Here is a 12,447-nt window from a genome sequence, read left to right as displayed (position 1 = left end):
GGGGTTCAGTCCAGCCCAGTAACACCATGGTCACTGAAGCAGCTTTTGGTACCTTTTCCAGTGTGGGCAGGTGCCAAGTCCTGCTGGAAAATGAAAGCAGCATCTCCAAAGAGCTTGTGGAAGCATGAAGACTCTAAATGTCCTGCTAGATGGCTGCTATGTTGACTGTGGACTTCAGAAAACACAGTGGACCAACAGCAGCAGAGGACATGGCCCCAAACCACCACTGACCCAAGACCATCATATTGAACTGTTTGACAATATTCTAATATTCTGAGACACTGAGTTTTGTGTTTTCATTATCTCTAAGCCAGAATCATCAAAATTACAAGAAAAACAGGCTTGAAATAGTTCACTCTGTGTTATGAATCTATATAATATACGAGTTTAACTTTCTGAAATGATTGACAAAAATATTGAAGTTTTTTATGATATTCTAATTTTTTGAGATGTACCTGTACTGTATTTATCTGGTGGTGATGTGATTGACTCACCCGTCTGAGGGCGACACATGTACACACTGTCCGGTGTTGCATGGGCTCTAAAACCCCTGGTTGACCCTGTGACCTGCATGGCCTGGCCTAACCGCTGTGCTGCACCTCCTTTACCCCTCTAATGAGCAATAACAGAGTATCCTCACCTGCAGAAACTAACTACAGCTACATAATAGGTAGAAGTGAAAAAGAAACATATGAGAGTGTTATTTTCAGCTTTTAATCTGTTTATTTCAGTGAAATAAAAGCCTCATGTTGGGTCAGAATCAGGAGTTCCAGTCTAGGTTTTATAGAGTGCCACCTGCTGGTGAATTGTAGGAATTACAAAACAGATTGTTTAATATTTCTCTGTTTGCTGTGAAAATCACCAGAGAGGAGCTGTGCAGCAGTGTTTTTTATTTATTTTAATCTTTATTTTTAAGTATTTTTATCTATATTTTAAAAGATAAGGCTGGCGTTATTTTATATATTTTCTAACTGCCAACCATTCTCATGAAAAGACCAAAAGGTTCAAGAACTTTTATTATTTTCTATTATTTTATTTTCGGTACAATATATTGTTTTATTATGATTATTCAAACACAATTAAAGTTTAATTGTCTGCTTCAAATGGTGCCTTGTAATTAAAGTTTTCACACGTTTATAGAGAAAATTATATCAAAGAAAGTGATTAAATATCAAAGATAAAAAATACACAATTTAGGCAATTTAAGTATAAAATATAAGTAATATGAAGTATATAACAGCAAAGATAAAAATACAACAAACAAGTGTGAAAAATGTGAGTTCATCCCTCAGTACTCTGTGGGATTGAGCCTCCTTTTCAATAATTAAATCTCTAAAAACAGCTCACAAATACAAAGATTTATATTTCTTTTAAAAGTAATTTCCTTAATCAGCTGGACACTGTGGTTTTTACTTTTGGGACTATTTTCTTGTGGATTAATACACATTTTGTGCTCTAGTGAGTATTTACAGCAGCAGGAAGGAATATATATGAGAATGACTTAAAATAAATTACATTTCCCATGCCATAATGCAATAATATTTTGTTTTTTAAGAAGCAGAAACAGTTAATTAAACTGTCAATATACACAGATACAGAAAACAAATAAAAACACATTTAATTTATATACATATGAAAATATATAAATATTATAAAAAATATAAAAATAATAAATATGTATTTGAAAATATGTTTTCACTAAATCTAGCAATTCCCAATGTATTGATGTGTTTTTAATTTTTTTTTTCAAGAAGCAGAAACAGTTTATTACTCTTGTCAATATACACAGATCAAAAAAATCAAAAATAAATTAAATTAAAAAAATACATATGAAAATATATAAATATTATAAGAAATATTTAAAAATAATAAAAATATATTTTAGAAAAATGACAAAATGAATCGACAACAATAAAGTTCAAGAGAAATAAGCTTTATCTTAATATTATATATTATAATATATTATATTTTTAATTGTTGGTTTTGTTTATTTTATTGTATGTTTTTGTTATAGTTGCAACATTTCCATCGAAATTCAGGACAAATTTTAACAGAATTTCCTGAAAATCAGCCAAATAAAATGCAGATGTTTTGAAAATATTTGGAGTCGGGTGCATCAACAAAACCTCAAACTTAAAACTATAATAAATATAAAAATATTTTTGTATAATTTATATATATTTTTTAAATAATATTCATATATTTTCATATGTATTTTTTAGAATTGAATTAATTTTTATTTGTTTTCTGTATATGTGTATATTGACAGAGTAATAAACTGTTTCTGCTTCTTGAAAAACACACTGTGGCATCATTATAATAAACATGGGAACTGTAGTTTATTTTAAGTTATTCTCATATACACCTTCCTGCTGCTGTAAATATGACCAAAGATGATGGTAATAGTCATACCTACATGATAGTTGAATAGAAAAGTTCCATACTGTTCATAATAACACTTAAAGTTAATGTTTAAGTTTTGTGTTAATTGAGTTGTGTAATTTTGAGTTTGACATTTTTTTTGACAAATTTTGACATTTTCTGTTGATGTTTAATATTTTAAGTTGCACCCTGTTATGTATGTTTTTGTGCTGCTGCTGTTTGTTCTCTCTCTGTCTCTCTTCTGTTGTTGTTTATTTGTTGTTGTTGTTGTTGTTGTTGTTGTTGTTGTTGTTGTTGTTGTTGTTGTTGTTGTTGTTTTTGGGCAGTTTTCCGAGTAACAGGTGTGTGTTTCAGGATTGTGTTGGGCATCATCACAAAGAAGAATATATTAGAGCATCTGGAGGAGCTCAAGCAGCACACGGAGCCCCTGGTGACTAGCCCCGCCCCTTTACTCATGTGACCCTCCCTTACTTTTCACACCTGTCTCTTAGGCTCCGCCTCTTTACGGGAGGCTGCATGAAACTTGGTGTGAAAAACTGTTGACAGTTCCCGGCTGAAAATGAAGCCTTGCTCCTCTTCTTCTTCGTCTTCTTCTTCTCCCACTGACTGTCGGCACTCTGTTGTTTGTGGGTTGGTTTGGTGTGGATTCACCTCTAACGTAGATTACCTCTGACCTCTGACCTCCATCTCCATCGCCGGTGGCAGTTTTGGAGTCAGTGGATTATACAGAAGTGCTTTGTTGTGTTTTTCTGGGTCCTGTAATGTTGGACCTCTATGGGAACTGTCAGCCACATCAGTCCGGAGCCCCTTTCAGACATGTGCTTCATTACAGGAGCATGCTGGCAATTTAACACGTTGATGTTAAGACTGTTTAAGGACCCATGCAGTAAAAATATAAGGTCTAAATATAAGGCCTCAAAATGTCTTACATCCAATTTTGTAAGGTCTTAAAAATCTATGAGATTATAAAGTTTACATTACCTTCATAAATCAACTTTAGCCTCACTTTTCAATACGTTTTTGGTAAACATTGTTATATAAAAGTTCATGCTCTTTTTAGGGGGGGGTACAAGAAGACCTCCAACCAAAACAACAGAATATTAGAGGTAGGAATCCCCACCAGAGGCCCCACGATACGATTTTATCCCGATACTTGAGTCACAATACAATGTCATTGTGATTTTAAGCATTTTGCGATATGGTGAGTATTGAGATACAATATATTGCGACTGCATTTTGTGTCCACAAAATTAAATTGTGACCTTTTGAAATCTCGCACCCAACAAATACCCCATTACAAAATAACTGAAACTAACACTAAAACAAATAAAAACTTGACTAAAACTAAGCATTTCCAACTTGCAAACTCACTCTTAAAACTAATTAAAATGAACCGAATTTGTAGTGAAAATTCACTACAAAATTAAAACTAATGAAAAATCCAAAACTATTATAACCTTGGTAGTAGCACACAGACATAAAAACTGCTACATCTACTATAATTTCACGTCACATCCTTAAGGACTAGTAGCTACATTTTGGTGGAATGTAACAATTTTTTTCTACAATCATGCTCATTAAAATGAGAACTGTGATAGATGTTAAAAATATAAAGATGGAGAGAGTCTGAGCAACTGAACTAATAGAGGTGTGAATCCCCAGAGGCCCCACGATACGATTTTATCCCAATACTTACTAAATTTTGCGATATGGTGAGTATTGCGAACCAATATATTGTGATTTAACTGTTGAACTGCATTTTGTGTCCACAAAATTAAATTCAATCAAGAATTATTTTGTTAAATAAGAGAAAATTCTCAGTCTGTTCATCTTATTCCTAAAAGTGAACAAAATACTGACTGGCCGTCGAAGCACTAAGTATCGATATTTAGCGGTAGAATATTGCCACGCAAAATATTGTGATACTATGCTGATTTTGTCCCCCACCTCTACAAAATAGGTTGTTTGTCAATACCAGCCATAACCACACATACGGGTGTTTTGTAGTTCGCAGATCTGTTATATGTTGTTTACAAATTTTATCTAAACATTTGCAGGTTTTTTACACGATCACAAACATTTTCTGCAAGTTAACGAAAGGTAATAGATAACCTTTTTTTTCCTGAACATCATTTCAGATCCTTAAAATCCTATTGATTGTAAAAAACAAACAAACAAACATTAGTTTAACAGATGGGTGAATCCAGCGCTGTGACTTGTCTCCATGTCTGAAAAGGGCTCAGTAGATTCCCAAAGTGCAGCTTTGCATCTCATCCCCATCAAACTGCATTTGTTCCTTCTGTAGCTCTGCTTAGTGTCAGCTGCGTCATGCTAGCACCTTCAGGGGACAGTTTGGATGTTTTGAAGTGGGGTTGTATGAGGTTATTATCCACATTCAGTTTATTACCAACAGTAGATTACAGTCAACATGCTCCCAGTTTGGAGAAGCACGAAGGAGCACTGACACTTTTGTTCTTGGCACAGAAGCTAAACAATGTACTGCTGTGGACCGGGGCAGCACCAAAACATAATTTAAAAAAAAAGTAATATCAGATAAAGTGTACGCTATATTTATAATTTGCTGTCAGACGGCCCTTTAAGACGGGGAACTGAAGCTGTTATCGATGCTCTCTTCGAAGCCACCAGACTCATGAAAAAAACAGTAATTTTACTTTGCAGAACACAGGAGTTGCTGGTCTACCGCTGCCTCCATCTTTTTGTTTGTTTATGTTTTTGTGCGACTTTCGTGTTTTAAAGTCTTAGTTTGGATTCACCAAAGTCACACAATTACACAAACAAACTTACTGGTCGAGGCAGCTGTAGAGCAGCAACTCCTGTGTTCTGAAAGTTAAAAATGACTGTTTTGGTCAATAGAGTCTGGTGCCTTTGATGAGAAGATATAACTCTACTTACAGCCTCTCCTGTCCTCTCCTCTCAGCTCTGTGTAAACAGATTTTCAGTGAATATGTGTCATGTGACACATGTAACAGGATCTAGTTATTCCTAACGCTTTATTTTTAACATTTTATTTTGTAGAAACACTCTTAAGCTGTGTTTTGGTTATTAACCCTAACCCTAAAGATGATGTCTGTGGTTTCCTTCACACAAAAAAGATGTATTTTAGGCAATTTTTCAAAGAAACCCACTTTTGGGTACATATACTTGGGGTTCAAGCGGTTAAGAAATAAACTTTAAAAAAAAAGCTGAATTTACATATGATTTATTTATGGGAAATAATGTAGAATCAAGTGATTTAGACAGAAATATCCCAATGTTTAAGCTTTGTTTTGGTCACTTTTCCTAACAGAAACTTTTGTAACCGATGATCCATTTAAGGACTGTCGGAAAGTTCAAGTTTCAACGATAATGCCGATTTTTACAGTTTCTTTCTACAATAAACTGTATTTCTGGCAAAATTTTAAAGAAAACATACCATTTTGGGGGTTTAGAGGGACAGGGTTGCCCAACAGCAAGGTGAAGTTGTGAAAATATTCTAAATATAGCGTACACTTAAACTGATATTGATTTTTCTAGTGTAGGTAAAACACTGACTATGGATAGCACCTCTTATGACTCCACTTCAATAAATCCAAACTATCCCTTTATAATAAGATGTTCATAAAGCTTTATCTTGTTTATAGTAAGTACATAGTTTAGAAGTGTTCTGGTATCATTCCCATTATTTACTGTGTATAACTGAGACTCTGCAGTCATGTAGCCATGATCCTGTTGTGTGTTCTCCATCTTCCTCTCACAACAGTAGTCGATCATCTCATTCTAAAAGTTTATCCACCCATCATATTCTACCTTCATAACGACTGCTTTTTCTTCTTTTTGTTTTTTAAAACCCACCGTTTCGCCTCGCGGGTCTCCAGATTGATTGACGACGTCTGACCCGTCGCCTTAAAGACCACTTGGCGAGTAGCTAGCCGCCTTGGGAAAGCAGACATCCATAGTTTTAATATTTTTAGAGGGTGGTGTTTGTCATGAGGAGGGAGGGAACGATTCATCCCCACATGTCCCTCATCGTCCTGTAGTGGTAGAGAGCGCTGTGGTGCAGTGACGTTGTGGTGTTGGTTGGTGCTGCTAGTGCTGTAGTGACCTGGCTAGTTAGCGTGTGGTGATAAAATGACCTTGTAATTACTAATCCCCGAGATTTAACCTGCCAATGTTTCCTCTCAGCCAGCTGTGTCCGGTCCTCTCCCAGAGAGGAAACGCCATTTACATTCAACTTAAGAGACGTAAACAGAAAATATCAAGAAAAGAAAGGAAAATAAGTAAAGAATATTACGTATTTATTTTATATTATTATTATTATTATTAGTTTATTAGTGATTTATATATTTTTTTATTAATTTATAAATTAAATAATAAAAATACATTATTTTTTAATATCTCTTTTGTTTCTTAATATTATGTATCTTTATATTTTTTAGTAATAATTATAATAATATAAAATTGATATTAAAATAATACATATTATATATATTATTTATTTATGTATTTTGTTTGTTTAAAGGTTAATTCTTTTTTTAAGAATTAGAATTGTTTTAAGAATTAGATTTTTTTAAATAATTAGAAACATATACGAATTAAATAGAAAAAAAAACATAAGCTACATAACAATTTAGTGGTATATTCCAGTTTTTATGTTTTTAAACTGGCAAAACCGACAATGTGGCACCAAGTGTTTTCAGTAAACTCTCAGAAATATAAATATGTATTTTATTCTATATTCTATGAATATATTTTTGGTATTTCATCACTCTATAAGCAATATTTAGCATATTTGTTTTTATTGTATTCTCTCTTGGTTGCCACAATGAAAACGGTTATCCTTCAACCAGCTTCTACTGAATTCAGCCTTCTACCTGTTTTCTGATGTTTTCTGAGTTATTTTGGGAAATGTAGGAAAATGTAGCTGCAGTAGAAGCTGGTAGTTGGTTTTAGTGGAAGCAAACTTCAAACAGGTCTTAAAAATACGATAATAAACTCAGTTTTAGGTAGCATTTCATTTGGGATTTAATAATGCATTTAATATGTCTTAAATGTGACAGTTTCAACACTAAATCTAATGATGTAATCTTTCTCCACCTGGACTCTGCTGGCTGACGGGGAACATTGCTCAGCCCTCTGACCCTTCAGACACTTTGGCACCCCGAGCGTCTACCACTGTGTTTGTTTATTTCCCTGGTTTTAAAATGAATGAGACAGTTGTAGATGTCAGCAGGCCTGACCAGTGTTTCACACCTCCTGCTGCTCCGCTGTAGCTCTAACCCCTCTATAGATCATCTCAACTCCTCTCACTCAGACCTGGGTTCAAATGTTTGTCTGGTTGCACTTTATTTGCCTTTTCAGGGTTCAAATGAAGCTGAAGAGTCGACACATGAACTCCCTGAGAGCATTGAAACCAAACCTCCTGAGCTCTTTTTTGGACCCAGCTCTGCTCTGCAGCAGCTGGACAGCTTCTCCTCGCTGCTACAGGCTTCTGGCTTCTCCTCACTTCTCCTCAGATTACTCTCACGGCTGAATTCAAGAGCACAGGCACCGTGTTTAAAGAGCCGGCGAATCAGAGCCGTTTAACCTTAAATCAGCCTGCGATGTGCTCTTGAATCAGCAGAACTATTCGACTAACTCAGTATGTAGAGACCCAGCTCTGTTAGTGGGGTCGGTCAGGTAAATGTGCTCTATAGCAGAGGGAGAAGAAGGAGGAGGAGGCAGCTCCGTCACACGAGTCAGAAAGTGCTCTGGGAACAATCTCAGCGGCCTCTACTGCTCTGAGAGAAAAATAACCAATAAATGTACATAAGACTGCTTGTTAAACAAAAACCCTTTTAACCTGGAGTCTATTTTCCTACATTTTTGTGTCCAAGTGTCTAACAGGGGACAACATTTTTAATATGTGCAATATGGAGTCAGACAGCTGCAGGAAACAGGCTGCACTGTAATCTTTTGGTGCAACCCTGCAACTTCAATATAACATTAGACATTAAAGATGTATTCAGATCCCATAAACGTACTATGAAATACTGTGAAATGACTCCACTGCAAGTGAAAGTCCTGCAGTCAAAACTTACTGAAGTAAAAATACATAAGTTTCAGCATCAAAATGTACTTAAAGTATCAAAAGTAAAAGTACTCGTTATGCAGAATGGACACACTCAGATTGTTTATATGAATAAATATATAAATATAATTTATTCCATTTTTACAAAATAATTTATCAGAGAAACTCTTGTTTTTGGATTTTTATGATTTATGTCATTATAACGATGTTATTCTGCACAAAAGACATTATTGAGTTGTTCCCACTTCTAGAGATTTTATATATATATTTCTCGCTCAAAACTCGACCAATTTGAAGAATTGTTGTCCCCGAAAGTCACCCAGACACAAAAACTTGGAAAACAAGATCCATGTAAAAAAAGAAAAAGAAGTGAAGTTTCTCTTTAAAGATACAAGTTTCACATTAAAGTTTCTAAGAATACATTTTTAACATGTAAAAATGTTGGAGCAGGTGATGTTTATAAAAGTCCTTTTCAACCAGTTTATTATGCTATTTAGGGGTGCACCAATTGCAATTTTCTGGCCAATCACCGATTTTTTAAAAGCCTGACCTGCCGATTCCGATTTCGGCCAATACCGATTTTTTTATAACTCACAGCTGAACCTTCAATGTTTGAATCTTATTTTATTGAAAAACAATAACACAGCGGTATTTTTCTTTAACAAATAAAGGAAATCACAATGCCTGAGGTAGTTAATAAAATATTGAACTTAAAATAAATAGCAACAATTTACAGGACAAATTAACAAATGAACTGCAACCATAAATAAAGTGTTGGTTGGTTTTGTTATAGTACAACATACATACAACTAGGGATGGGCATCTATTTTTTCGAATATTCGAATAGTCATTAAATAAAAAAAATCGAATAGTTCATCATATCTGGAAGGAAAAAACGTTGTATTACTGGTGCCTTCCACACGGGGGCAGCGTAGCATTTGATGATACAGTGTGGCGGCTAAATGCCAAACTGTAGAAGAAGAAACAGAGCGTCGGTGCATTTTGTACAGTCTATTGTTGTAAACAAACAGAGATCGCTAAGTGAACACCTCCTGCAGCAGCAGCACATACACACTGTACTGCTACAGAGCTAACTGCCGCTAAAGGCGGCTCTTCTTAACGAGCCTCCGGCTCGTTAGCGGCTCGTTCAGAAGAGTAAAAAGGAGTAGCTGAATTTGTCTCCAGTCGCTTTCTTGAAAAATAGTTGCTAAGGGGGTCTGAAAAGTTGCTAAATTTAGCAGCAAAGTTGGGAGCACTGCTTCGCCAGTGGGGGTTATTATCGAGGTAGATAAGATGCGTTTGATAAGATCGGTTTGACGTAAAAGAATCGGCCGATCCAGCAAAATTAAGGAAATCGGCGCCGATCGATCGGTGCACCCCTATCAGGACAGGTTCGCTGGCAGCTGTGTGACAAGACACAAAAATCACAAGGAGGAGATTAATAAGATCAGCCAAAATTATTTCTGACTCTGTGACGAGGGCGTCTTCTCCTGCTTCTTCACCACTGAGGTTTTCACTGCTTCCTGTCTCCTTGTAGGATCCAGTTTCTCCTTCTCACCAGGTTTTTAGACTGAAAAACATTAAAGGCAGCTTCTGAAACGCCGCCCTGCTCTCTGGTTACTCACCTCCTGCTCCTCTCCTCCTGATGACTTTTGCTTCCTCAGGGACTCATGTTTTTGTTGGCGTTGCAACCAAACCAGTGTCTGGAAACTCAAATTTTAAATTTAAATCTCTGATTTGAACCAAACTTGCCAACAAGAACATGAAGTTGTCTTCTCTCCTTTGCCCCCAGCACCTCCTCACCTCCTCTGAACTTCTCCTCCTCTGTCTCCCTCTGCAGGCGGCTTCTTGGTATTATCACAAAAAAAGATATCCTGCGTCACATGGCTCAAATGGCAAACCAAGATCCCGAGTCCATCATGTTCAACTGATCCGCTCCTTCCAGGACGGCCGGGGGGGAGACGGCAGCGAGGACGAGGAGGAGGAGGTGCACCTCCTGGACGGCTCCAATCTCTGACATTTGGATTTTTTTTTTTTTTTAGTTCTCAGCTTTGTAGACCCTGAACCTCACGGACTTACTGACTGACTGTGGCCCCCCAGGGACTTTAACGGCCACGAGAGGGCGAACGGTAAAAGACTTTGTTATCGTTCTGGCTGCTGAGGACACGCGGAGGTTGAAGGCACACACACACACAGACACACATACACAAACACACACACACACACACACGAGGAATGCACTTTTTACACAATCACAAAAACAACACACTTTTGCACTTGCAGACACCTCCAACATGCATGCTCTCTCCTCACCTAACCTGTAAAGACACGCCCATTTGCACTCGTCACGTGCCTCGCCCCGTCTTCGTCCCGTCTCCGCTCCGAGGTTGCGCTAGACGTCGCCAGGCAGGGGTCAAAGGTCGGAATGAACCGCCGAAGAGGGACGCGATGAGGGACCTTGAACCCCTCCAGGCTTATGTTCAAATAGACTCACCTTCCTCAACCTCCCTCCCACACACACACACACACACACCAGACCTGTCCGTCCTGCAGAGAAATACACTGTTTACCTGTGAATCGTGTGCGTGTGTGTGTGTGTGTGTGTGTGTGTGTGTGTGTGTGTGTGTACCCCCTACATTCCAGCCATGGGAACTTAGAGGACCTGCACCTGCTCCTTGTGGGTTTAAATGAGATGGCTTTAACAAGGGTGTGTGTGTGTGTGTGTGTGTGTGTGTGTGTGCGTGCGTGGGCAGATATAGATGGGCACTGTATTTCAAGAACAAAAATGTTCCCTTTCAGAAGGAGAAAAGTGGAAAAAGTAAGACCTTTGTGAGCGTATTTTTCTTTTCTGAGCCAGCTTCAGCTGTGTGTGTGTGTGTGTGTGTGTGTGTGTGAGTATGAAGAGAGGTCGAGTATGTGCGTGAAAGGCAACAAAAAAGCAACGTAAAGTGTCAACGTTGAGTTCTTCTGTGAGCTCTGTTACAAGAAATATTATCAAATTTCTTTAAATTTCTTCTCACACTGTTTGTTACTCTCGCTTTTAGATTTTTGATCTCGCTATGAATCATTTACGTTTTTTAATGACTTGAAGCAAAACGAAAAACTGGAAATCTGCACTGTGTGATAAGGGTTTGGTTAGTGTTCTTGTGGAGGATGTCTTGTCCTCTTTTTCTGAAATCAGCCCACATCTTTGGTTAATAATGTCACATTTTTAGAGATGGGAATTGATAAGATTTCATTGAAACCAATTATTGATTCTGATTATTGGTCCTGTTCTTTAGTCCTTATTGATTCATTAATGTTTCTCAGTCTGCCAAAAGCTGTTTCACTATCTCAGACTACAGATGTACAAATGTAAAGCATTTGGTTACATTTAGGTTTTCCTATTGGACAAAATCAGTTAATATTTTTTAGTGGTTAATAGATAGTTACAGCCTCTTTAACACGCTTTAAAATGACAAAATACAGGAAATCAAAACCAAGATAAAGATCTCCAAATGACTAACAGTTATTAGTTGTTGTTTTTTATTGAAAAAAAAACTCCAGCCAAATTTTGTGAAAATGTGGTCTCTAAATTACTTGTTTTCTCCAACTACCCGTGCAAAACACGGTCAGTAAACAGCTGTTTTATTATCAGACTCTGTACAGCATTTGGTTTCATTTAGGTTTTCCTATTGGACAAAATCAAATGTCATCACTGAATATTTACCCTGACTAACGAATAGGAAGGAGAAGCATTTCAGGAATTTAAGCCCACGTTGAGTAAAAACATGTTTCAGCATGTTGCAGGTCCATTGTTACTTGAAAATGTCCTTTTCCAGACTTAGAAGCAGCACTGTTAAGACTAATATATACTCCACAAGAAGAGAGAAATGTGTTCTCTCTCCCAGGGCTGCAGGAACAGAATGATGTCATTTTGTTCTTGCAGCCCTGGGAGGGAGGGAGGGAGAGAGAGAGAGAGAGAACAAATTTCTCTGTTCTTGACACATCCACTGAGC

General features: G+C 36.9%; 1 protein-coding gene across 7 annotated transcripts in view; it reads left to right on the top strand.

Moving 5' to 3' along the window:
* clcn3 (chloride channel 3) overlaps positions 1–11,665 on the top strand; it is a 69,073-nt gene extending 57,408 nt beyond the window's left edge. For 4 of the 7 annotated variants that reach the window (XM_059354183.1, XM_059354188.1, XM_059354187.1 and 1 more), the window contains 2 exons: positions 2,737–2,812; positions 10,290–11,665. In XM_059354183.1, the coding sequence (XP_059210166.1) occupies positions 2,737–2,812; positions 10,290–10,466 (253 nt within the window). In that variant the 3' untranslated portion in view covers positions 10,467–11,665. Of the gene's footprint in view, positions 1–2,736; positions 2,813–6,257; positions 6,300–10,289 lie in introns of all 7 variants that reach the window. The other 3 variants (XM_059354185.1, XM_059354189.1, XM_059354186.1) reach the window with 2 other exon arrangements.
* The last annotated feature ends 782 nt before the right edge of the window (positions 11,666–12,447 follow it).

This window comes from Centropristis striata, chromosome 17 (assembly GCF_030273125.1).
Source record: "Centropristis striata isolate RG_2023a ecotype Rhode Island chromosome 17, C.striata_1.0, whole genome shotgun sequence".
NCBI lineage: Eukaryota > Metazoa > Chordata > Actinopteri > Perciformes > Serranidae > Centropristis > Centropristis striata.
This window is presented reverse-complemented; position numbering and strand designations above follow the sequence as displayed.